General features: G+C 36.4%; 4 protein-coding genes across 10 annotated transcripts; 2 read left to right on the top strand and 2 right to left on the bottom strand.

The window, feature by feature from the left end:
• Positions 1 to 2,203: 2,203 nt before the first annotated feature.
• On the bottom strand, positions 2,204 to 4,517 carry LOC122028694 (protein NEGATIVE GRAVITROPIC RESPONSE OF ROOTS-like). 4 transcript variants are annotated; one of them, XM_042587542.1, is made up of 7 exons: positions 4,129 to 4,498; positions 3,906 to 3,943; positions 3,743 to 3,830; positions 3,041 to 3,597; positions 2,762 to 2,924; positions 2,646 to 2,691; positions 2,204 to 2,548 (listed from the first exon to the last, which is right to left on the bottom strand). In XM_042587542.1, exons 2-6 carry the CDS (start codon positions 3,909 to 3,911, stop codon positions 2,672 to 2,674), a joined length of 834 nt encoding a protein of 277 aa, XP_042443476.1. In that variant the 5' UTR covers positions 3,912 to 3,943; positions 4,129 to 4,498; the 3' UTR covers positions 2,204 to 2,548; positions 2,646 to 2,671. The 4 variants fall into 4 exon arrangements, with proteins under 4 accessions (XP_042443476.1, XP_042443474.1, XP_042443473.1 ...); XM_042587540.1 differs by having other exon boundaries at positions 4,090 to 4,498; XM_042587539.1 differs by having other exon boundaries at positions 4,018 to 4,498.
• Positions 4,518 to 8,732: 4,215 nt separating this feature from the next.
• Positions 8,733 to 9,938, top strand: LOC122030126. 2 transcript variants are annotated; one of them, XR_006125316.1, is made up of 3 exons: positions 8,736 to 8,957; positions 9,046 to 9,645; positions 9,743 to 9,938. XR_006125316.1 is itself a non-coding variant. In XM_042589281.1 (2 exons), exon 2 carries the CDS (start codon positions 9,075 to 9,077, stop codon positions 9,531 to 9,533), a length of 459 nt encoding a protein of 152 aa, XP_042445215.1. In that variant the 5' UTR covers positions 8,733 to 8,957; positions 9,046 to 9,074; the 3' UTR covers positions 9,534 to 9,938. The 2 variants fall into 2 exon arrangements, 1 of the variants encoding a protein (XP_042445215.1); XM_042589281.1 differs by having other exon boundaries at positions 8,733 to 8,957; positions 9,046 to 9,938.
• Positions 9,855 to 16,193, bottom strand: LOC122030125 (ATP-dependent 6-phosphofructokinase 5, chloroplastic-like). Of its 2 annotated transcripts, none has more exons than XM_042589280.1 (14): positions 15,995 to 16,193; positions 14,885 to 15,245; positions 14,631 to 14,709; positions 13,787 to 13,860; positions 13,075 to 13,186; positions 12,242 to 12,337; positions 12,057 to 12,158; positions 11,893 to 11,967; positions 11,566 to 11,706; positions 11,365 to 11,481; positions 11,192 to 11,296; positions 10,949 to 11,029; positions 10,389 to 10,517; positions 9,855 to 10,268 (listed from the first exon to the last, which is right to left on the bottom strand). In XM_042589280.1, exons 2-14 carry the CDS (start codon positions 15,190 to 15,192, stop codon positions 10,101 to 10,103), a joined length of 1,587 nt encoding a protein of 528 aa, XP_042445214.1. In that variant the 5' UTR covers positions 15,193 to 15,245; positions 15,995 to 16,193; the 3' UTR covers positions 9,855 to 10,100. The 2 variants fall into 2 exon arrangements, with proteins under 2 accessions (XP_042445214.1, XP_042445213.1); XM_042589279.1 differs by having other exon boundaries at positions 14,631 to 14,712.
• A 3,152-nt stretch (positions 16,194 to 19,345) lies between these two features.
• Positions 19,346 to 20,468, top strand: LOC122028569 (homeobox-leucine zipper protein ATHB-13-like). Of its 2 annotated transcripts, none has more exons than XM_042587410.1 (3): positions 19,346 to 19,548; positions 19,614 to 20,008; positions 20,070 to 20,468. In XM_042587410.1, exons 1-3 carry the CDS (start codon positions 19,446 to 19,448, stop codon positions 20,379 to 20,381), a joined length of 810 nt encoding a protein of 269 aa, XP_042443344.1. In that variant the 5' UTR covers positions 19,346 to 19,445; the 3' UTR covers positions 20,382 to 20,468. The 2 variants fall into 2 exon arrangements, with proteins under 2 accessions (XP_042443344.1, XP_042443345.1); XM_042587411.1 differs by having other exon boundaries at positions 19,617 to 20,008.
• Positions 20,469 to 26,881: the final 6,413 nt, after the last annotated feature.

The raw sequence follows: 26,881 nt of genomic DNA on the forward strand, positions 1-26,881 counted from the left end.
TGGAGCTGTTTTGATGGAAGCTAATTGAAAGCAATTTGGAGTAGCTTTAGTTAAAAGCCCCACTAAGATAAGATATGGATGGGTATTTTGGGAATTAAATTATGGATGTGTTTTTGATAAATTTTGAAAAAGAACGGGCCTCATGAGAAATGTGACAAAGAAACTAGTAAATATCACTGATTTTATTTTTTTTAAAATTTATTATTAAGGGAAATTAAAATATTTTTAAAAATATTTTAATTTTTATCCACTCATTCTCTTGAATTATTTTTTTATATATAAAAGACTTAATCTTCGTCTACAAATCAAAAAATAAAGAACAAAAGGGTTGTTTTTGTAAATAAACACAAATAAAAAAATGATCTAAAAAACAATTCCACACCTCGTTATGTTTTCTAAATGATACCTTTTACATTAAAAACTTATATATTTAATTAAAACTATCTAAAAATAAAAAAAAAACATAAATTGGTAATCTCACACACACACACACACACACACATATATATATATATATATATATATATATATATATATATATATATATATATAAAACTTATATGGTAAAATATATCAAAAAACTTATTCGGTAAAAACTTATATATATATCACTATTAATAATATAATATTATCATTATCAAATCAAGGGTAATATGATAAAATATCACATTAGGTCATGTACTAAAATCTCCAAACAAACAAGATTTTACTGGAATTCCTAAATTGAACCAAACAATCAATGATTATGTTTTATTTCCTATAACCTTCATTATGTGGTTACTTGTAATCATATACCTAAGGTTATGTGACATAACTTGAACAAAACACCCCCTTAATATCTTCAAAAATAATCTCATTGTATAGTAATAATTTTGTAACTACATGATATAAAATTATAGTCGTAACAATATAGATTTAATTTACTCATCTAATATTTATACGGTAACAATTACAAAGTCATAATTCCTATAATTTATAGTTGTTATAATGCGTCTAATTAATTTAGAATTTAAATGAGAGAAGATGAAGATAATAATAAAACAGCGCTGAACAATAATGAAGGAGAGTTAAATATTTGTACAAGGTTAAACAGTGTGGTTCATTACTCATCTTATAATGAAGGAGAGTTTAAAAAGTAATAAGATGGCTTGCCTCTTTTATGATTTGGAAAACAAAGAGGGGCTTATAAGTTTTTGCACATAGATAATGTTCTCCAGCAGCATTTTATATGAAATAAAAGTTTTTTTTTTTAAAAAAAAAATTGAACTATGAATTGCTGCAAGTGTTGGAAAAAACAAGTGATATGGCTTCCTCATGTAGTTTAGGGAGTATTTAATAGAGTTTTTATTATGCATTTTTTAGATTCTAGTTATATAGAAATTTTTTGAGTATTTATAAATATCAAGTTCTGCTTCACTTATGTAACTTTACTCAAAACTTAGAAGGAAAATTTAATGTTTTTTTATTTTTAATGTTTTAAAATTTAAAGTTATCATTTTACATAAGTATCATTATACTTCTGTAATATTTATTTTTTAAATAATATTTTATATCTTAGATAATTTGTATTTCTAGATTTTTTATACATATTTTTATATATTTAAATGAATTTTATTATTATTATTTTATTTTTAATAGAAAAAATAATGATTTTGGTACCGTATTTAAAATATAATAATAATTATATAAAAAAATTAATTTATATAGCTTAAAGATATTATTGTCATTTAACTAAAAATTAAATTTGAAAATAATTATTCATCAAACACTCTAACTTTACACTCTAACTTTACCTTATATTAGCTTTTGACTTTTATTTTCAAACACTCCCTACTTTAGCTTCTCACTAACTTCAAAATAATATATAAATAAACAAAAACTCTCTTAAACACTCTCTTAGTATTGTCTGTTCCACGATAAGATATAGATAAATAAATTATGACAGTATTTTATCCTAACTTAGTGACTTTTTACATATAAGAGGTTAGACATTTTATATTTGTTAAAAATTGACCCAGCACTATGGGTAAAAAAAGGTGATTCATTCGTCATACTGCTCCCGCCAACCTGTCTCTAGGTCAACATGGAGGAGATAAATAATGGGTGGCTATTAGCTATTAATACAAGTGGCTAAGGTATGAAGAAGAGCATAATCGGACACGTTGAATTTTGACCTTAAAATTTTATATGATAATATCTCATGTCTTAATCACTGTACCATTACAAGGTGACTATTAATTGCTGTGACGATGTCTTTGACACATATAATTCATCAAATAAAAAACACAAGTTTTTTTTTTGAAAAAAAATCAAATTCTGCAAATCTGAAGATGAACAATAAGGGAAAGTTACAAGTAGTGTGCATTTTGTTCATCATACTAAGATTCAATCTTCTCGTTCTTTGCATGTTAGAAGCGCAAGACACTCCATTACTCAAAAGTATGAACAATGCCATTTATAATCCACTTCATGCTTCCATCCACATGTGCATTCTTATTATGATCTTCGTGGTGTTCTTGTGTTTTTATTGGAGAGAAACTTCATGAACCTGCAAACCATATATAGGAACCAAGGAAATTAACATCTAGAATAAAATCAATATTATCTTCTTTAATAGGTTTCAGTTTATTTATTTTTCAACTTACCATGAAAATTGCTGATCACTGGGTTCCTAGATCTCTAGAACAATAACTGGAGGCCAAAAAGAACAAACATATCAAAAATAAAATAAAAGCAGAAATCTAAATTTTTTTAGACTCACAATCTGAATCTGTCTTGACCCATTTGCACTTGTCCTTGCCCTTATCATCCCCTTCTTCTACAGCCTGTGTTTCCTCTGTTGATTTATTTTCTATGCACTTCTTCGAAGCAGTTGGAGCAGAACTTTGCTGGTGTATCTTCTTGGTGAGAATTGCTCTTAACATCTGCCTTTCAGCATGCGTAGTAATGCATCATTGAAGAGAGAACAAAGGGAACTACAGAAACTAATTTTACAATATAAAACTTTAACAGGACAAAATATGTTAACCTCGAACAATACCTTCTCCATCCTTGACTCTGGAATTGGATCCCTCAAGCTTGGAGCCGGTGCAAATCCACTGCTGCATACAAACATCTTCTTGATGATAAAAGAGACTGATTTCTTCTTAAGTGCTTTAGGATTTTCCAGCAACATGTCTTTCACTTTGCTAACAAGGATCATCTTTGAACTCGGGGAGATATCACCATTGTTGTCACTTGCCAAGCTCTCCAGACTCGTACTCAATGCCTTATCGACCCCCAATCTCGATGGGAAATTCAGAAATCTATTTAATGGCATATTTCCTCCGCCCTCTTCCATGATCTCTGATCCATTACTGCTGCTGCTGGATTTTGACTTGCATTTTGACTTGAGTGAGAGCAACTTTTTTAGCTCTTTCTTTAACTGGTTGAATTCTTCAACACCAAAATCAGATAAGTCTTGTGAAGCTTCTATACATTGGAAGTGATGACCACTGTGAGATTCTTCCTTGATTTCAGTGTCACCAAATGTTCCAATTGCCAGTAGTGATTGTGGCCAATCTTTGAATTCTTCCTTTGGATCAACAGGTAAAGAACCTGAAGAGCATAGCAGAGGAGAAATTTAATTAGTTTACACTTGTTTTTGCAACCACTTTCTAACTGACTACATTCGGAAATTTAATCAAACACTATAGCTTCAAATTCGGAATAAAGAAAGAAAGAAAGAAAAGCAACACTTAACAATGAGGCAGATGAGCTGATTTCACGACAGCATCTAGTCTCTTCTTCTCCTGCCTTTCCTGAAACTTGTTTTGCACCCAACTCAAGATCTGTAAAACAAAGAAGGAACAATTAATTGCTGAAAACTAAGCTACCGCTTTCACTTTCAAGTTGCCAATCCATACTCTCATAGTATCAGATGGCTTAGAGTCGTCTTCTCCTTCTGTCAGCAAAAAGAACAACAAATTAAAGAAGACCTACAGTCCACAACCAATAATACCAAATGTAGCTCTCAACTGATTAGATTGAGAGAGCACAGGAGTGCTTCAGAACTCCATGGCCAAGCTTTAATGGTCACACGGCTCTCACTTCATTATGGTACAAGTTCCGAGGTAGAGACTTTTGCACCTGATACTTGTGTGTGTGTTTGTGCCTTTTAAAATAATAATGCACCCATCCTTCTCCATCGTTTAGCAGCAACTTTTAGCAGCGAGGAGATATATTTCCTTGACAACCAATCTGTTCTGGAAATGCAGCAGCGAAAAGAAGTAGATCACAGGAGAAAAAGATACAAACCCTTTTGGAGAACGCCATACTTTTATAGTATTGAAAGATCCAATCGAATCTTTTAGCGAGCTACGGCTGGCTACATTTTAATGTTCACAGGTCTGCGTTTTCCAAATGAGGACAAGCAGATCTCTTTGGAAGGCTTTGGCAGATAGAAAGAAATAGAAAGAAAGGAGCATGCGTACAAAAATCTGAGCACACGCAGGATGGCCGAGAGCACGGTGTGGCACATGAGGTTGGCCATCCCTGTGAAGGGCCGCGCAGGGACATGGATAAGGCCTCTGTGGCTCTGTCCCACCCCCTGTTTCCTTAATCACGTACAATGATTTAGAACTCTTCACACCAGACCAAAAGGGTATATATATTGCTAATTGAGAAAGCTGGATAGGTAATGTTTCAATATGCTCTAGGATTTGAAATAAAGTTTACTAAATTGCATTCCTAAAGCATAATTAAGAGCATTAATCTTGAAAGTATGAGAATCAACTCCAAGGAAATTGGCCGGAAGCCTGAAATTAAGATGGCTCGAGTCACACATCTCCATATGTAAAACAAAGAGTTGATGGTCAATGTTCCTTACCCACCCAACCAGTTGCTATGGCTATGGTGTGCTAGCTAGCTGCCTGCATGATTAATCAGTTTAGTACCCGAAGCTGCAGATGCTTTCCAGCTCTACCATGCCGATAATTTTGCATGTGCTAAAATTACAATCAATTTGCTGGACGTATAAAATTACAGACAAATAGCCACTGATGTAGATATATTATTCGAATCGACTCTCTCGCTTTGGCGTACAATGAACTTGGCACAATATTTCCTATTAATTGTGTGTAAATGGGATTCAACAATTTTCTTTGAAGATGCAAAGAAATATCACTAATATTATCCTCGCGGCTTGGTGCAATGCAAATAAATGCATGTGGCGTTTGAGTCACTTATGGTGCTGGCTTATCCGATGGTGAATAGAAAATTTTTTTATGAGGTCGGATCTATCGAAGAAGAAGAAATATGACTATTTAGAAAATACTTTCTTTTTTAATGGTGTTCTTTTCCGGCCGACCTCATCTAGTGAGAAAATGTTTAGTTGTTATTGTTGTATTATTGTATTGATGGTGTCCTTTTCGTTTGTTCGGGCTTCTCCTCTCCTAATCTTTTTTTCCGTCAATATTGCTGCAAGATCCTAGCCGACCATGATTCGATAGTCTGAAAAGAAAAATAAATCAGTAATTGGTTAGAGTTATCGGTGCAACCACTCTGATGTCAAAGTCAGAAGCAAATCTGAAGAGTGAGAAAGAGAGTCCAAAGCATAAGAGAGTTTTAGTGGAGAAGAATTATCTCTGTGCGTGAGAAGAAATCATACCTCAACCTATTGCCATCGGTTGTTATATAGCTAGTTGAAAAGAATCTCCACGTAGGAGGTCGCGTGTTTATCAATCATTCCTTTAGAAGGCTATTGGATAGCCATTAGCCCTGAAAGCTTGTTACAAAACAAATGTCAAATTGTGTATTATGACGTACTTATAACCGTTGTTATAACCGTTGTTGACTTATATCTATCATGATGAAATTCCACGTATGATATCACGTGTTTACCAGTTATACCCATGAGAGACTGTTAGGTGACCTAGGAGCTATCATCGTTACACCACATCTTCTTAATAGAGCTGTTGATTTGGATTAGATCTGTCGGGTTAACTTATCTCGTCGAACATTTAAATAGATTGGGTTAAAATTTTATCAATCTATTTAAAGGTGGATTCAGATGGGTCAATCTACTTAAGCTTGCGACCCATATGGATTAGCCCAGTACAGGCTTAGATTAGCCCGTCGATTAAGGAGAAAAAATATTTCACTACAACTTAAAACTAAAGTAAAATTTTTAATAAACCCGTGAGTTTGACCAACCTAATTCGTAGAGGTTTTATCATAGACTAGGAGTGTTTCTGGAGCCTTATGGTATGCATTGGTTATGACATGACACCTTTTGTTACGCGCTATATACCATATCTGTGCCTCAGTATCTTTCCTTCTATCTCTCCATTCCATTTAATTAAGTTATCATCCCATATAAATCCAGAAGTCCAATATAAATTGAAAAAGAAAATGAACTTTACTTACTAATATTATATAACCTTTATAGACACTGATTTATTGTATTGATTTTTGTGGATTATTCACTCCTGAACAGCTGATTAATACAATTGATATGATGAGTAATTGTATGTCTATCTCCTCAAGTAATACAGCACTTCTCCAAATGTTATAAAATTTATAAATTTTTAAAGAAATAATATTGTTTAAGTAGTAAAAGAACCTTTCTTCTTTCACATTATTTCCCTTCAAATTCCAACTGTAAGAAAGTTTTTTTTTCCGTGTATTTTACTATTCTCATTGAAGAGTTGTGAAAGTTGCACTCCAATAAAAATTATTACAAGAGAGTTAAACAAAATGAGATAGGACCATAACCCAAAATCAGAAATTTTAATCTTTTCTATATGTTTTTTATTTTTTTGGTAAGCTCATGAGTTTGCTCGACTAACCTGCAATCTATCTAATTGAGTTGGATTGGATTAGAGATTTCCAACTCGCCAAGATGTCGGCCCGCCCCACCACAAGTCGGCCCGTCTGACAATTTTACTCCTTGGGAACCTCTCGGTAGGATGTTCGACTATCGGAGATAGGTTGAGGCTAATCGAGTACTGCTAGATTGATTGACTCCGAATAGGTCTCCTAAATCTGAATGGGTTGCTGTAAACAAACGTTGAGTGCTCAGGAGTGCTGATCTTATATGAAGAGGTCTTCTGAATCCAAATGGGATGGTGTTAGATGAATATAAACTACTTGGGAATGGAGGTCCCGAGTGACCTTCCTATCTGAGGAGGTCTTTCCAAACCCGAATGGGATGGTGCTAGATGAATATTGACTACTCAAGAAGGTCTCGAGTGACCTTTTTGCTGCAAAAAGGTTGGAACCGCCAACCTAGCGGCCCCCTCAACCCGGCCCCACAAGTATGAGAGGGAGTAAATCACGGTGAATACGGGCCCAGCTATGACATGACGATCTTAGGTGTTTAGCACGGACAGATATTGATGTTATCGCAATTACTGCCGCAGACCCTCGACCTCTCGACTCATGCTGCAAGAATCCATGTCATAACCAGTTGATCCCGCCCGTGGGGGCTCTCGAGTGACCTTTCTGATCCTGAATGGGATGGCGCCAGATAAATTAGGGTTACTCAGGAAGGAGATTAATTGATCGGGAGATGTGATTGAGTGCTCAGGAAATGATCTTATATGATTTAAAAGTGAGTCGGATTGTTCCCAAATCCTCTAGTCCAAGATCTATTGGATCAGAGGAGGTCCTACCCATTCATTAATGTGATGAGTTGGACCCTAAACAGATGGGATAATAATCCACTCCATCAATAAATCAGTAAAGGTCTAGAACTGATAAAGAAATCTTGGACCATAGGATTCTTACCTCAATAAATAACCCTCATATTGTCACAAGTATTGTCAGATATATATGCAAATAAAATATAATATAATTTTTTACTCACCATATAGTTTAACAATATTGCAGGCTCCCTCGTATAGTTTGTCATATTGCATTGACATCCTGTCTGCAAATAAGTACACATTTCATCGTGATAAGCCTAGCTACATTAGACTCGTTTGATATGTATGATAAGATAAGATGAGATTGATCATGATAGAATTAAAGATAAGATAAATAATCTTTTTTAAGATCAAGGGATTATGAATTTTATTTTTAATCATCTATAATCCTATCTCTAATCAATTATACAAGATATTTAATTAATTATTTTTTAAAAAATATAATTTTATTTTATCATGCATATCAAACGGAGCCTAAGTGGCTCCGCCCAATAATAAAGACAAAGGTATGATGAGTTGCTCGTCTTGTCTGTTTCGTTACGCACGTTCCCTTTATCAGTATAAACTTATTTAAAATATAGCAATTTATTTTAATAGTAATAGTAATAATCAAAATAATAATGAGGTGGTATTAATCTTCCGACGGCTGTCTTTCCCCACCAACTCATCCATGAGTTGGCCGACGGCTGGCATCCTGTTTCACAAGGAGAATTCTCCGGATATACCACAACACCGACTCTTATCCCCACTACCGTACCTGCGTTCGCATTGGTAACAGTCTAGTACCGACGCAATCGAACCTGTGCTGACGAGGAGCCTTCCAGTTGACTCACTCATTCACTGCTGCTTCGGGGCCCAACACGCCCAGCCAATAAAACCATCCACCCTAAAATCCACCCGTCGTAGTAGCAAATGAAGAAACATGCCCCCGCGGGCTGGATTAACCGGTTAAGGCGTGGCATCCTTGCACAATGAGTCATAGGGTCGAAGGGGCCAGCATTCACCGCTGATTTACCTTCTCCTAGGATCCCTGTGGGACCAGACCTAGGGGGCCACTGAGCGGCGGGACCCGCCTTTTGCACCAATGAAGAAACGAAAAGAAAAACGCTTAATTACCGAAATCGAATGAAACGGAAGCTTCGAGAACAAGAACCGAAGTCCCCGCCGACGATAGCAGAGAGAGGAGACGGCGAAGAAATGGAGTCCCCCGAGCAGAGAAGGTAGCATTTCATCTCCTCCTCGGACCCTCGTCCATCGCCGCTGCTCCACCAGGTCGGTGCTTGTCTGTAATTTTTTCCCCCTTTTTTAGAGAAAATTTAAATCGAGATTTTTTAGGGGTATTTTTGATTTCTGGATCCAGGCGAAAAGCCTGCGTCTGTTTTCTTCGTCATGTCGACTACGTTGATTAGTAGCGGGGGAGAAGCCTCCGTGGCGGCGGCGGCGGCCGTAGTGGAGTTGGAGTTCGTGGCGTGCGACTGCTGCGGCCTCACGGAGGAGTGCACGCCGGCGTACATCGCGATCGTGCGGGAGCGGCACGGGGGCAAGTGGCTATGCGGCCTCTGCGCGGAGGCCGTGCGGGATGAGCTCCTACGCTCTGGACTCGTGATCTCGACGGAAGAGGCCATGGACCGGCACGCCACCTTCTGCCGGAGCTTCAGGTCCGCCAAGGCGGCGGCGGTCGACCCGTCGGAGCAGTTGATCGCGGCCATCAAGCAGTGCCTCCGGCGGAGCCTCGAGGCGCCGCGGGCGGTGCGATCGACACCGAGCAGCCCCCGGACCGGTGTCGGCCTTGGGGCCCGTTCCAACTTGGTCCGGACCGGGAGCGGCTTCCCCGATCTGCTTGGCTGAGAAGGGAGGCCGAAAAGGGAATAATAACATTACGAAGAAGGTAAATATTCTCCCAGTTGCAGTCCAGAACATACCAATCTCGATGTTCGGGTAAATTTCACTGCCTGTACAGGTACTGCCCTAACCTCTCACAATGAAGTGGTGGGATCCACTACTTAAGTGTGGGTCCCATCATCCCAATGTGAGAGGTTGGGGCAGTGCCTGTACAGATAGGATCGAATTAACCCGATGTTCGGAAGAACAGCTTTGTTCTAGGCCAGAAATCTAGGTAATTCTCCTATTCAATTATTCTCAATTGTAAATGCTACTTTCCAGTCGCGGTAGATGGAAGAATTCCATTTTCCATAATTTATTTAAAGATCTGCAAACAAAATGAGTTTATTGGTTGATCGAACTTGGAACAAACTTACACTTCCCACTCATCCATCGCACTAAATTATTCGTGGGAAAAATCAAATGAAATGAAATGACTAGAAGGCTCTTTTGCGCCACTTGAGACAAGAATTTGTACCCTATATTTGATTTGATTTGATTTGATTTTAAAAATAAATAAATTGGAAATTATGTTCAATCGAAGTCAGGCTGGCCGGTGGACGTGAGGCATCGGTGCCACATCCTGCTGTTGGAGTCCACCCGCCTGGTCGACGCAATCACCTCCGTGATCGGGAAATACACGAAGTGCGTGTTGCATATGCCGGTCGTGATGCCGCTGAACCCGGCGAACGCACCGTGTACCTGATACACATCGTATATGACCAAATGCACATCGTCAGTCTTCGAATATAAAATCGATGCAACATTTGGAGCAAGTGCGTGTGTATGAAGGCTGAGGTGCAGAGCGATTATGAAGCTTACGGCATTTTGGCCCAGTACAGTGCAGAGGATCGCATCAGATGCATTGGCACGGCAAGCACGGATCATGTAGGTTGGATCGATGTACTTCACATCTGATGGAATGCCTGCTCCCTTAAAATATCTCTTTATCTATCAAAATTCAAACACGTTAGCTAGCCAGTTACTCACAAGTAGGAGAAGCATAAAAAGATTGTATCACGAGCAAGAAAGGTCAGGTGGAATGCTTTTTTCCTTCCTTTCTCCCTGCATTTCAAGAGTGGGAGGGAAGGATATCAAACGCTTGATTAAACACAGCCATTATCAGGCATGAGGCGGATTCTGAGGCACTGAGAATTCTAGGTGTCCAGAAAAAATGAATGATACCTCACCTAAATTATATAATATAAGCTTTTATTATTGTTGTTGTTATTATTAATCAGTTAGCAGCAATTTTTTTTTCACTTCTTTCTTCTTAGAAGAATTTCACATCCATTCTCACAAAAGCTGTATGAAATATGATTCACCTGATCTAGGTAAAGGATTGACTGGCCTTTCTAAAATAAGGTACTTTTAAAACAAACCTGATGTTGAATGTGAACTCCAATATCACTGAGAACAACATTTCCTGATGCGTCTTTTGCATTTGATTTTGTTAGGTATTCCTGAAAGAAATAATGGGATTTTTATCAAAAATGATTCAAGGAAACCAAGCTTCAGCAATATCACAAGTAATTGGTGAAGAACACAGGCACACAAGTGTGGCTTATTAAATGCTGTAGAATTTGAACATATAGTTGAAAAAGGATTTAGAACAATGGGCTTACTTGTCCTGCCCCTTCAGCAACACAAATGACTGCATTTCCTTTTGTTTTTATGAGATACTCTAGATGTTTTAAGACTCCATTAGGTCCCTCCAGCTTGAATGGCACCTTCAATTGGAGGTGATTCAGTAAACTGATGATGATAATATATTCCAAGAAAAATGGATATTACTAACCTCTGGGATGAGACATATGTCAATTTGACCACTGGACAATGATGCATGCATTGCTATAAAACCACTGCTCCTTCCCATCAATTTGACCACTCCAATTCCATGGTAAGCACTCCGAGCCTACATAAGATCAAGCATTAAAATGGCAAGTAAAAAAGAGAACTTGCTTTTGCCGATGAGAAACACCATGCTGCAAAATTTTACCTCAATATAGGCAGAATTGATGGCCCTCTGAGCCTCTTCTACAGCAGTATCGAAACCAAATGTTTTGTCCATAAGTAATACATCATTGTCGATTGTCTTTGGCACCCCAACAACTGATACTTTCAGTTTTCTCTTGCAGCACTTGTTTAAGAGAATAAAATTACAACAGATGAAAACCATGATAATCATTACTCTGTGTGTGCATAATCACATAATTGTGAAACAGATGGGAACTTTTCCAGCAAAGAACAGTTGAACAAGGAAAATGCTTTACACAATTAAGATCATAAGAACAATTCTAAAAGCTTAAGTTAATTCATGCAATACCTCATTATGTATAGCGAGTGCCCCTGCGTGTGTCCCGTCTCCACCCAATACAAAAAGCATATCAATTCCCTTGGCCTTTGTGTTGCAAGGAAATCACTAATTAGTACTAGACTTTTCAAATACGACTGCCAATTAACTACAACTTAACCAATAACTCAATGTACCTGAATGCTATCAACTATATCACTGGTAGTTGGTGATCCTCGAGACACTCCTAGAAAACTCCCACCAGCAAGGTTAATATTCTGCACCACTTGACAAGAAAGCTGCCAAAAAATGCTTCTCTTAGACCACACGTAGAAATACCCACTTAAATCGTCAGTAATGCTTCAAAAGTTAATGTTCAAACCGGCACTTCTGATAAGAGGGGATCAGTAAATCCATGATAACCATATGGAATTCCAACAATATTTTTTACCCCATATATTTCAAGCGTGAGCACTATCTGAAACAAACAAGACAAAGATATCTTCTTAATGTTATGATTCTGAAAATCAGAGGAAAAATATCAACTGTTATCAACAAATAATTAAGATGTGAACAAGTACAGACACATAAGTTGTTTCCATGATTTGCACTATGAACAATTGTCTACAGTATCCATTCACCAGTTTGTTTACTTGCTCAGAAAACTAACTTCTCTCACTATGAAAATTATTATGCAGAATTAGATCAGATCACAATCTCTCTTAATTGCATCCTCCCCGTACAATGTGCCAATACTACATGAAATGGTGACCATAATGTTTTAAGAGAGTAAGCAACACTATTAAAGACAGGCTCAGAAGACCATTTCTTTTAGTTTCAACTCTTTTAGTCACCAGGTATTTTGCACAGCTAATTGGTACCATCACAAGCCATAATTTTTAGGTTGCCTCATTTCATATTCGATGATTAGAAGGCAAAATCAAGCAGCCCCAAAATATTCAATAACAGAAAATGTTATGTTCAGTACCTTGGTAGAAAATTCATCATTCTACTACTACAAACAAAATTACTATGTTTTCACGACAAGAACTGAATTACAAGCGTTTTACAGTATTTTATATGCCTTTTGCAAATAGATTGTATAAAAAGGAGACTGAGATTTAACAATGACATAATTGCATAAAGCAATCGTAGATGTGAATGAATTTACAATGAATAAAAATTAGACAAATGAAGATTAAAATAGCTACTAACCTGCCTAATTACATCATTAAGTCCAGGACAAAGCCCACCACAAGTAACAATTGCAGCTTTGACCTCCCTTGGTTCAAAGTATATTTGCTTACGTGGTCCAGCACGGTGTACCCTTGTAAAATAAAAGACAAAGTTAATGTAAGAGAAAATGATACGTATACACAAACATAAATAACTGTCAGTTTTGGTTTTTAGCAAAAAGTAATTCATGTTGGGAAAACGGAAAAAGTTATAGAAGGAAAGAGAGAGAGTGACATTAGAGTTCTCAAAATTATGTTTTGGATGCTTAAGTACTAGTCTTTACATTTGGCCCTCTCGACTCATGTTTCAGAATGCTCGGTAGAATAATTACAAATACAATTGGAAACTGTAAAAAAAAATGAACCAAAATAGAATAGTTTCTCAAGCATAATTTCTTTTCCTACATAAACTCAAAGTATCAAAAAGAAATTCTGTAATTAGTTATGATAATTCCACATAAAATGATAGACTACAAATTGCTCATTTAGATCGGAGTTGAAACTCAATTCATCTCAACTGTAAGCATAAAAATTAGGTATCTTTCAGAAAAGTAACTAAAATATAAAAATACATCCAACAGGATAAAACCAACTTCTATACACCTGGTGAAAAAACATAAGAAAAAAAAATGATAAGAAACGAGTCTACACTTCTAATAATCACTAATTTATATACAGGAATTAGCATGTACCATTGTTCCACCCAGCTGCAATCAGGGTCAATGTATTCGGCTCCAGCAGAAGTCGGGGAAGCAAATTTTATAACCTGAAAAGAAAGAAAGAAGAATAAACCCAGTCTGCACAGTTATTACAAATAGTTTACCATACAAAGGCATCGAGTCAGGACCCAAATCAAACTGAATGAAAATGGTGGGTTTTCTGCTAGGGATAATAAATTAGTAGTCGCAAACTAATATAAGATATATTGTTTGAGAGAACTCTATTACTTACAATATCCTGCAGGTATATATATCTAATCCAATGCCAAAGCTAATTTTATTTCGTTTTATACCTTGAATATGAATATTCTGAAATAAAAATACGAACTTCAGAATATTCTCTAAGAGAAGTCCCTCTCTCTTACAATAGATTATTATGCTCCTAGAGATGCTGGAAAACTTGATATAGTATGATAACCATAAAGTTAAGAACCATGAAAAATATCAGAAACCAGAACTCACAAATAGATTCAGCCTATATTTGACCAAAGCAAATCCATTAGTTTTAAAGTGAAATAATGAAGACTATCACTTTGATGACCAATATATATATTCATTTATTTTCTTTTCCTAGAGATCAAAGTTAACATAATAATTCTTGAAAGCATCCTGAAAAATTGCTTACAGAATTATGCTTGAAACGTATATGAAATTCAGTTTGAGATGGATCTAACCAGAATTTAAAATCACATTGTTGCATTTGAAATTTTACTTAATAAGCCTAAATATTTTTCAATCTGGACTTACTAAAGCTAAAATTCATGTGCCATAGAAAGATCATATGAAACTATTAAAGAAAAAAGATCAGTTGATGGACCTTGAGAAGTGCTCTATCATCATCATCTACATAGCCATTCCAATCCTCATTTTTTGCACCATTATCTTCATCTATAGGTCTTCTGTCATGAGACAAATTCTTGAATAAACCAGGTAGTTTAGGTACAAAAATACAAGTTTCATTTATTCATGTGAAAAGAAACTCTATTCAAAATTTTTCTTCAAAGAAGATCAATCATATAATCATAATTACAAAAAATAGTTTTTTAAAAAATAATCTAAAACATAGATGACCTGCTTTTGAGTGAGAATGTTGTTAGCCTTGGCTTAATGTCAAGAATATTCTTCAAATGTGGTAAGTTGAACCGTTTATCAAAATCCTCCTGGAAGTGTTTCTTCCATTCTGGATCATTAATATCAACCTCTGGCTCGACCACTCGTCTAGCATTTGTTATCTGAGATCCAGCTCTAATTTTTCTCTCTAACTTTCTCAAATTTAAACTGCTGAAATTTGGAAATCGATGACGATTAGCGTGCAACAGTGCCCCATGTTGCTGAATGTTTACAAAATCCACCCTAGTAACTGATGAGGCAAAAGCCATTCCTTGGACTTGGAAGAGTTAGTGATTCCTGAAGCAGACTCGAACTCAAGCACCTGAAGGATAATTAAGTTCAAACTTTATCAATTCGCAATTATCATAGAGAACCTTTTTGTAGAAACTGAAAATAGTTCAGAAGTCAAGATTACAACTTAACCAAAAAATTGAAAAATCACTACTAAAAACCATCGTGGAGTCCAATCTCAGCATAAATAAGCATATGATTTATTTCACAATGTTAACAATATGGTCACTTTCGAAACCAACCAGAATTTATCAGAATAACTTCGTATACAAATGATAGCTGCCAGACACTAACTGAATCACCAAGGCTGAGCATTTGGACGCTCAATAATTCTAAATTTAAGACAGTACTGAACCAAGAAAGCATGTATCCATCCATAAGTCATAGGGGGAAAAAAAAAACCATTCAATCATATAGTTTCCAAACGGCAGGATTCAGTAATGAGCAAATGGTTGCAGGAAATTGCCAGATGGTGGACAGAAAGAGAAACTAGAAACACGAGGAGTACACTTTCTCCTTTTTGATCCAATGCAACGCAAAGTCTAATATAGGCCTAGAGTTCAAAATTCGACTCTTAAACCAAACTTTTGCACGAAATTTGAGACAGTATGAACACAGCCAACAATTAACCTAACTCTCGACGGAAAACCCACAATAGCCGATAAAACGATAGGCGATCGTTCTATTTCAAGTTGCCACAAATCGCCGGCATTTGGACTTTGGACCCATTAAAAAACTCCGACAACAAATTAGCTCGAAAAGGGAGAAAGATAGAATTGCCTGAGGAAGGGAATCCGAGAAGCGGGTCCTCGCGGGGGATGAGCAGTGAGCTCCAAGACTCCTCTGGTTCCTCCGCCTTCAAGTTCCCAGCGGCCGTTCTTAATAAGAGGGGAAGGTGGTCAGGGGGAGAAGGAATAACGCAGTCAACGGCCGCGGAAGAGCTGGTGCCCTACAGGTGACGTTACCGCCCTTTACCGGATTCTTCAGATATGAAAGCACCGCAAGCTAGTTGTGATGATGATCGACGTTATTATAAAGAAAAATACTGGCGGCCTTTTCCTCTCCTATAAACTCGGAGGGCGCTAGTTTATTATTATTATTATTTAGTTATTTATTTATTTAGGTTAAACGAAGCGAAGTAAAAAATTCAATTCTATTTAAAATTTATTTAAAACCGATGAAGTTATTATTTTTTATACTTTATTAAAAAGATTAGTTGAGTTGTAATATTTTAAAATAAATTAACACCTTTAAAAAAAGTTTTAAAAGTCTATAATTGTTATTAAACTAAATTAAGATTTTTATTAAAAGAGTTTATTATTTTTATAAAGAATAATTCTGAGTGTATATATATATATATATATATATATATATATATTGAGTTAGGATTTTGCTGTGTCATCTACTAATAGTAATAACTCGAGTTTGTATTTTAACAAATCATATCTAATATTGTATTCAAAAAGCTCAAACAAAATCATATTAAAAAATAACAAAATGAGAATATAAAAAATAATAATATGTGAAACTATTAATCAAAACATTCTTTTGAATAAGATGAAACTTATTTAAATAAATATATTTTTTTATAATTAAAAAATAAGATAAACTTAGTTAATCTATTGATTGAACTTTTTGTCTGCCAAATCCTACCTTCTTTATTTTAACCCATATATAAAGAACTAAAAAAAATATTCGCAAAGCGAATAAGAAATACTTTCTACCTCCAAAGGCAAAAGTTTCAGAACCATATGTTATCCAAATTTTTCCTTTTCTAAAAGAAATAATGAAAACTTTAAAAAGTAAATCCAATTTATTTAAATTCAAGAAAGGTGAAAGTATATGAACAAAATGAAAATATAAAAGATTCATTTATTGTCCACATGGATAAATCAGAAAATGTTTCACGACAGGTGGCCAAGAAGCTTATCCCAATATCCTTTGATTGTGCATCTCATTTAGAGAAAAATTCTTATAAATGCATCAGGGGATCGAACCGCTGGTGCTTAGATGACAACCTAGATGCTCTGACATTGCACCATAGCCTCAGAGTGTTTTTGTTTTATTTTTTATAATCTAGATATCCACGCGGGTGCAAATAAATCAAATTAAATAGTATGAAAATATTAAAGGCAAATTGTCCTCAACTCCTTACATGTAAATTCAATTTTCTCCTTAGTCCTTGTATTATAAAAAAATTATTCTCTTTGCATGCAAACTTTTCTGTGTTTCAACTCTCTAATATACACTAATTTATCTAATTGTCCTATTTTTTTAGATAAAAAAGTTTAAAATGAGGTATAATTCCTTCTAAATTCAACACATTCAAAATATAATATAATATAATTTTCTATTAAATTGAGTATAACTTTTTTTCCCATCTAACCAATCGATTGGAAGTTCATACCAATCGATTGACTTAGGCTCCCCATCGATTTAGCCTATGTCAATCGATTAGTATGACTTCCAATTGATTGATAGACGGAAAAGAGTCGTGCTTAATTAGATAGAAAATATACTCGATTTTAATTAAATGATACTAAATTTAAGAGGAATTATATCTTATTTTAAACTTTTCGTACCTATAAAAAATAATGAGGGTTTCTGTTCCCTCACGGCCAAGCAATCGATTCCTAATTAATTGGAATTATCCTATTGATAGAAAATATATTAAATTCTAGTTAAATGATGTTAAATTTAGGATGAATTATATCTTATTTTGAATTTTTTGTATTTAGAAAATATGAGGATAATTAGATAAATCGATGTAGTAGAGAGTTGAAAAAACACAAAAGTTTACTTATAGGAAGTGAAATAAATTTGTTTGGCACAGGAATAAAGGAGAAAGTTGAGTTTATATGTAGGGATTTAAGAACAATTTGTTGAAATATAAAATATATGGTATTCAAATTCAATTTAAAGATTGAAAATATAAATAATTTTAGGTCGACTCGATTCAAAATAATTTTGAGTTCAAATTCAATTCAAATTGTTCGAGCCTTATTTGAGCATAATCTAACTTTAGCTGAAAATGATTTAAATTTGAGTTCGAATCAAATTATTCGAACCCTAATTATTCTAATCAATATCATAGTGATGCTGTATATCAAAAATCAATGTGGTAGTCATTCAAAAATAGAAAATAATACATATAAAATTAAATTAAACAAAAGCTCACATATGTTCGAACAAAAAATTATAGATTCGAATTTAGTTTAAAAAATTATTGAATATGTTCGTTCGAATTCGATAATTTTGAATATTTATCAAATATTATTCAAACTAGCTCAATTCATACTTTATGATCCGATTTGTCCGAGAGGTAGGCGGTCTCCTCATCTCCATTTATCCACTGGATAAATCTGGAAGTGCAAACGGTTTGATGACCCAGAGTCCAATTGTTTTAGTAGTTTGAACATGATCACTCATTCTTTATCGGTCCTCCTGAAAATCAAACCCTATATGTATAAGATATATGTTGAGTGCCTTATCACTATGACGTGCCCAAGGCTTTGTAATGATGCAATGAATCTTTCAATAGATCCTTCAATATATAATCAAGAGATTTAAGGTCTGAATCTTAACTACGACATATTATAAGACATTTTTTTCCCGCCAATGAGAAGGGAGTCTAAGAATATATCATCTAGATAGACTTTCATGAGTATCTATTGATTTTGATAGTTAGTAGAAAATTTTCGTAATATAAAGTCAGTCCCCTCTGACATTATAAACGGGGGCTAATTATTTAATAATAATAATAATAAAAATAAAAGTAAATTAAATTAAATGGGCAACATAAACAGCGTTTCACTGTGAATTTGTTCTGAAAGGTCACATCAATATTTATTTTAAATGGATAATTATGTAGTGACACATTGGGAAACTAAATGATCTGAAATTACTGAATTAATTTAATTTAATTTACTTCTGCTTTACCTTGCCTTTCTATTTGAGGCCCAACCCTCCTTATCAATCCATTTCGTACGCATTAAACAATTCAAATGGTCCGATTACCTAATTAATCATATTAATATAATTTAATAATATATAATATGATATACAATAATCATATATACTATACTTGAATATATATATATATTTCCACTGCCATCTGCCCATCTCCTCTCTCTATCTCTCTTCCTTCTCCCTCGTTCTGATTCATGCCTTCCGTCGTCTTTCTCCTCCGCCAGTAGCGATAACATTCTAGAAGGTGATCTCAGCTCCATCCATGTCCTGCATCAATGGTATGGGCACACCCTCCTTTTTCTCCCCAAATTATCTGCTACAAGTCCAACCACGCCACGAAGAACCCCCCCAGCAAGACCTCACCGGTCAGTCTGCCAATTGCCATAACTTAATTTTCCCAACTTTACTTCTCAAGTTAATTTTGGTGCAGCAGCGGTGGCTCCGACGATACTGAGGAAGAGAGCCATGCCCTTATCAGGAATCAGAATTAACGGCGAAGAGGCCGCGAAGCCGGAGGATGATGAGCTCTCTGATGACGGCGCGCAAGCAGGGGAGAAGAAGAGGAGACTCAGCACGGAACAGGTGAGGGCACTGGAGCAGAGCTTTGAGCTGCAGGGGAACAAGCTGGAGTCGGAGAGGAAACTGCAGCTGGCCAACGCTCTCGGGATGCACCCGAGGCAGGTAGCCATCTGGTTCCAGAACAGGAGGGCCAGGTGGAAGACCAAGCAGCTGGAGAAGGACTATGAGCTGCTCAAGATCCAATTCGATGCCTTCAAATCACAGAATGAGACCCTCAAACAACACAAGAAGAAGCTGCAATCTGAGGTATATATATAATTAATTGTACACTAGCTAGTGGATTCCGACTAAGGAGAATCAAGTGCAGATTTTGGCTCTCAAAGGTAGGGAAAAGGCACAAGGACTACTCATCAATCTCAATAAAGTAACTGAAGGTTCTTGCGGCAACAGGAGCGAGAGCAGCTCTGACATGATCAACTTGCAAGACATTAATTCAAGGACATCAGTCAGCGAGAGCCTTCAGCTTCATCCGCACCAAAGCTTGAATCTGTTTGAACGATATTGCAACAAGAATGATGAAAATGTCGTGGAGGATGGAAACCTTAGTAGCTTATTGTGCAGCGTCGAGGATCACGACCAACCCTTTTGGCCATGGTCAGACCTTCACAACTTCCATTGATGTGCCACCAAGTGAGTCATAATATAATAATAAATAATGTTGCAAGATCATATAATCCGAAATGTCGAGCTTTTTTCTTCTGGCTTAGCTTAGGCCACAGTGATCCATTACCTCTATATCGTCACTGAAAGAAAAAGACATGAGATATTGCAAGAAAATTTTCCTCTTGTACAAAATTGACTGACAGTCTCTCATCTCAAAACAATAGGTAAGCAAAAAAAAAAGGCAGAAGGACTTCAAAGCATAAAAAACGATTGTACTGACAAAAGTTATACTCCAAAGTAAAACAAGAAGAAGAGTAGTTTACATGAGGGGAACAAAACAAGGTGTGGAAGACAATTGCGTCCCTCACTTTGGCCTTATTGATGTTAGAGAAGGCATGTGACTTACTGTCAACGCAATCATGAAAAATTCAACCTTTTTTTTTTTTTACTGTGTCGAGGAAGAAACGATTCACGGGAACATATATTTACATGTTTTGGGGAAGAAAAGTCAATGGCAAAATTATAGAAACCAAGGGCAGCTTGTGCTTACAGCTCACAAGACAGAATCATACTGTTGCAGGGAATCATACAGTTGGTGGGTCAAAATCATCCACCAGGACACTCATTTTGGTGCTCCCTCAACACTCTGTTGGCTTTTGTGCTAAGTTACCTGGAGGCAATGCATAATCATCTCCAACTTTTCAGGTTGATATGTTGGGAAAACTTTCCCATGCATAAATATTCCCTGATAAGCAAACAATCTTACTGACATGCATGTCTCTGACTTTTCATACAGTGACAGAGGCATGCAGATACGTTACCTTTGCCTTTCAATTAGGGAAATCATTATGATATAGATCACAATGTAGTAGAGGATACAACAGCTCAATTAGTCAGCCACTGATCAGCTTAACAATTCCTAAAGAGCCATGAAAATATGATTATTTTCTTGTATTATTGAGGAGCATGTGTTGCCAACTACTGCCTCGGTTTCTTCTCAATTTTTTAATTAAAAATGTTTTTTTATATATATAAAAAAAATTCTTGTTCACGTATTGGTTAGGGAAAGTAGGAGCTAGTAAAGCAGCTTTATGTGTTGTGACCTTAACAGCTCATCACTGAAATGTTTGTACTAAATTAACTAAACAACTCCTGCTTTAAATTAATCAGTTTTTGCAGAATCGAAAATTCCAAATCCATGCATAATATTTTTTTACAAAATAAATTCAGTTAAGAGTTGATTATAAAAAAAAAAAAATCAAGTTTTTGTAAAAGAAAAAAAATATTTTGATACAAATTCAAGTTTTACTATAACAAATATGACTTTCCATAATACGTTATTAACAACATATATTTATAGTACACTGTTAATAATAATTTTTACAGAATCAGTGCGCACTATCAATATTAATTAATGATAGAGCATTTACAGTACACAGGATGTCTATTAAAATTACTTTTAACAACACATTCACAATGCACCATTAAAAATATAATTTCATTTTAGTACTCCCACATTGTACAAAAAATCCCCCATTCTTCGCTTCGTAGAAAAAACTCCTTTTCCCTCCGAGCTCTTGCGCGCCCCTTGGCTCTTTTAACCCCTTTCCGTCCCTCTTTTGTCGATGCCCCCCTCACTCCCTCTAGCTCTTCGAACCATCAGGTTCCCTTTTCCTCCCTCTTCTACCGCCCCCTCCCTTTCGAGCTCTATCAGCGAATCAACTCCCTCCTCTTCGAGTAACTCTATTCCACCCCCTCTCTTCGAGCTTTGTCAACGGCAAAGGCATATCGCCCTGTCCCTCTTTGAGCTCCTTTAACGGCAGAGGCGCAACACCCCCACCCTCCACTGAATCAATGGCAGAGCCTTCCTCGATAAAGTTTGTAATAGTATATTTTAACTTCTCACTTATTAATCTCAAAAGGTGTAGGAGTTAATTTGCCATATTAACCTTAAAATACTGGGGAGGGAAAGGTATTTTACAATATTCGAATACTTGTATACAAGCTTAGATATATATAAAGTTTGATGCAAACATGGATACATGATCTACAAATGAAGGTGGCTAACTTATTTATAATACTCAACTTAAGAATGAACATATGCATGCTCAGCTTAAGGAAGGCTGAGGAGATCTAGCCTAGCTCAATGCTCTTGTATTGGTTTTCACCATGTGAAGTATATAGTATAGTAAATGTTCTAGTACTTTAATCGACTCTAATCTACTGTACTTAGCTTTTCCTTTTCATTTCTAATACATTCATTTCCTTTTTCCTTAAGGAATATTTACTTTTTAATTTGTTTCTTTCATTGCCATGCCAAGAACACTGAGAGCATATTATTTTAGTTATACAGTAACAACGGAAGAATTTAAATTATGGAAATATTATTGATAATACTAAATGTAAATTATTTCATTATAGTGTTGATGGAGTTGTTGCAGAAGATCAAATTACATCCATAGATCCAAAAGTAAAAGTGTATCATGTTCCTCTTGGTGGAGCTTGTTGGAAAGTTTAGATTCATAGAGTTTGTGGGCAAGGTGAGTCTTATTCAACCAAATGATGAAATTGTTGGATCAATGAATCGACTAGAGGGGAGTGAATAGCCTACAAATGAAATTTCAAACTCTCTTGCTTTCTACTTTGTAAGGACACACAATTAATTAACAAAAATAAATGACATTCAAAAGATAAAGAAAGGAGATAATATTTTTATTTAGTCACAACCAGAGTGGTTGTTAATCTAAGACAGTAAAAGTATACTAGCAGAAACTCCTTCTTCGACAAAGTCGGAGATGGACAAGCCCTTTACAGCAGTTGAACGCTTATAATGAATTATAGAATATTAAGAACAAATGTGTGTGTTACAACTGGTTTCAAGCCTCTATTTATAACTCAACGGTTAAAGTGACCGTTTTGCTGACATGACAGTTTGGGGCACCTCGAACAGTTGGAGGCGTCTCCAAGTGGATAAAGCTCTATCCACGTCAACGTTATGATCTCGCAGATTGGAAGTACCTTGAGTGATCTAGGACGTCTCAGCTACTATTCATGTGAGGTGCCTTGGTTAGGCTGAGCTGGACTTTGCAGCTAATCTCTTCGCCAACTGCTCCAGCTTATTGGAGGCATCTCGAGTTGACCTAAGGCATCTTGGGTATTATTTATCCGAGTCGCCTTCAATCTTATCTAAGGAGTCTCGAGCATTGTTCATTCGAATGGTCAATTTCAACATTGCCCATTCTTCATTCTCGCTCACTTGGGTGATGCTCCGGTTGTCCAGAGTTGAGCTCATCTGAACCCAACTCCGGTCTTCTGCTCGAGCATGCTTCCTCCTCAGCTTCTCGTCCCTCGGATGCGCCATGCACTTCCTTCTTTCTTTACTGGTGTACTCTTCAACTGCTCATTATCCCTTGGATGCACTGAGCCTGTCAACTTGCTTCCTGTGTCATCTTTCTTGCTTGTTGTGGCTTTTGCTCGATTTTTTGTGTTCCTAAGTCTCTGAACACTCAAACACAAGATATCAAATACATAGGACCTAACTTAACTCGGTTAATCACATCACAATTATCCTGGGGTACTTACAGAAATATTTTTTTTTCTCAAAGTTATAATAGGAAGCACAATTGCTTAGTTATCTAAGTTCATAGTTTTCTATGACTGAGTTGCTGATTTTAGCATATACTTTTTAGGAATGTATTTATGTTATTAAGCGAATTTGTGTGACTAGTTTGGGATATATTTTGCAACTAAATGAATTGTTATTTTGTTAAAGTGTTGTGTTGATGATTATTTATGATATTATAAATGTTTTAGTTTTAGTTTTATAATTAAGTGTAAGTGCTATTATAATTATTTATGATATTTATATGTGATGTTATCATGATGGTATATTTGTTATATTATAATTATATAAGATGTGTATATGTGACATTTTAATTATATGAGGTATAATAGTATCTACAGTGCGCGATCGCATGCTACGGTTAAGTACATCCATAGCGCATAATCGTGCACTGCAGTTAAGTGCATTGGCAGTGCATGCTTGTGTTGCAGATGGAGCGTGTGACCGCACACTGTTGATGTGTTATGACTTTTAACAACTTGGAGTTGTGTAACATGCAATGCATATCGCAGATATAATAATTGCTCATTGTGGAAAGATACACTTATTGTAGTGTTTTTAGTAAAAGAAAATTAAGGCAGTAGAGAAAAGGCAGCTGTGTAACACAAAGTTAAGTGATATTTAATCTTTTTTTACCCAAAATGCAATCCCAATTTTATTAGTACAATATCCCTAGGTCAAAGTTGACCTGGTTGACTAAGCTTGAGTTGGCTCAAGCTTGAGTCTTGATATTTGGGTTTTGATGTTTGACAATACATGGAGATTACAAATGCAATCGTCTTATTGGGGAGACTGTTGATACAATTCCTCTCTGGTCAAGGGCTGACCAGTTAGATGTGAAGAAGAGTCAAGTAGATCAAAGGGTTGACCGGATACTTGATTGGGAAAGTCCTAACTGGAGGTTAGGCAGGTGAAAGTTCTAGTGAGTGAAGTCATATAATTGGGAAATCCTGATGAGTGAAGCCAGGTGAAAGACCTAGTGAGTGAAACTAGGCAGGTGAAAGCCCCGGTAAGTGAAGCCGGGCAGTGGAAAAATCATGGCGAGTGAAGCCAGGTGAAAACCCTAGTGAGTGAAGCTAGGTGAAGCTTCTGGTGAGTGAAGCCAAGCAGATGAAAAGACTTAGTGAGTGAAGCCAGGCACGTGGAAATCCAGGTGGATTAAAGTTGATCGGACACCTAGTGCTGGGAAGTCCAAGTAGGTCAAAAAAGTGACCGGATACTTTGCACAATGAAATTCAGATGGGTCAAGGGTGATCGGACATCTGGTGGAAGTCCAAGTGGGTCATGGAGGACTGGACACTTGATACGAGATGGTAAGTCCAAGTGAGCCAAGGTTGACCGGACACTTTGCATGAGGAGAAAAATCCAAGTGGGTCAAAGGGTTGACCAGACACTTGGTAAAGAAGTCCCAGCAGGTCAAGGTTGACCGGATGCTAGGCACGAGGAGTCTCAACAAGTCACGGTTGACCAGATGTTGGGTTTGAGAGCCCTAGACTTGACTTGGATAAGCTAGGGTTGGTCAATTTGATCAAGTGATCAAATTAAACCAAGCCCAATCGATCAGTTGATCGATTGGGCACAGTGCTACGATAAATGGCAGCCCAATCGATCAACCGATCGATTGGGAGCCTATATCGTACGCACAGTAGCTTCCCCAATCAATCGACCGATCGATTGGGATCTCCAATTGATTGATCAATCGATTGGCCAAATTTCTTACGCAGACACGAGAGCATAGAAGAAGGTTGAATCGATCAACCGATCGATTGGGTAGTGACCATTGCGTAGAATTAAAGCCGTTGGCGAGTGATCTCTTCAGCATTTCTTCGCGAGCTTCATCTCGAACCTCACGCGACCTTCTCCACCGAGCTCACTGATACACACCAGATCTTTAAGGCTTAGAGAGGGGTATTGGCATACTTCCAAGCAAGTTAAGAGGTGTATTCAAGCAAGAAGAAGAAGCTAGAGTTTCGGCTTAATGTTGTAGATCTTGTAAGATTTTACTTGTATTTGCTTCCCTTTTCTTCTTGTTGTATTGTGAGCGTTGTACAAGGCGTCTCCACCTTCGGTAATTATCGAAAAGGAGAATTTTCTTAGTGAATGTGTGTCTGAGGGCCGGATCTTTGGATTAGTCACCTTTTCTTGAGGTTGATACCAAGTAAATCCCTTGTGTTAGCGTTGTGAGAGTTGCTTGAGTGTTTTCCCTGCAACAACATCATTAAAGCAAGCAACCGGAGCGCGACGGGCTATTCACCTCCTCTAACTACAAATCAACCCTAACAAGTCGTATCAGAGCGAGATCACTCTTCACCGAAATCATCGCTAGAAGGGGCAACAAGCTAGAGGGAGAAGAAATTGAAGCACAAAAGCCAACAAGTCGAAGACTTCATCAAGAGCTCAATTTCAAATGGAATTCCAAGATGAAGTTGGATTCGACACAAGAGTGCCTCCACCGTACACATCAACAAGTTTTGATCTTTGGAAATCAAGGATTGAAAATTTTTTCATGGTGGACATAGAGCAATGACTTACTCTAATAGAAGGTTTCTAAGCTCCAACAATTTAAAAGTCAAAATTCTCAAGAAGAGCAAGTGGAGCCAAGAGAAAATTCAACGAAGCGAGGCCAATGACAAAGTGACCAAAGTATTGGTCAACATATTGCCAAGAAATATTTTGAAGCAAATAGGAGAATTTGAAGACGCCAAAGAACTATGGAGCAAATTGGCTAAAGTCCATGAGGAATCCTCCATTGTACCAATTCAAGAAAAATCCAAAGAGGGCAACTCATTGGATCAAGAAGGAGAGGATCCCAAAGTTGAAAGATGCTCAACATCGGAGGAAGAAGAAGAGACTTCATCCTCAACAGAATGCAATGAAAAGGGCAAAGAGGGAGC

Source organism: Zingiber officinale, chromosome 10B (genome assembly GCF_018446385.1).
Source record: "Zingiber officinale cultivar Zhangliang chromosome 10B, Zo_v1.1, whole genome shotgun sequence".
NCBI classification, from domain to species: Eukaryota; Viridiplantae; Streptophyta; class Magnoliopsida; order Zingiberales; family Zingiberaceae; genus Zingiber; species Zingiber officinale.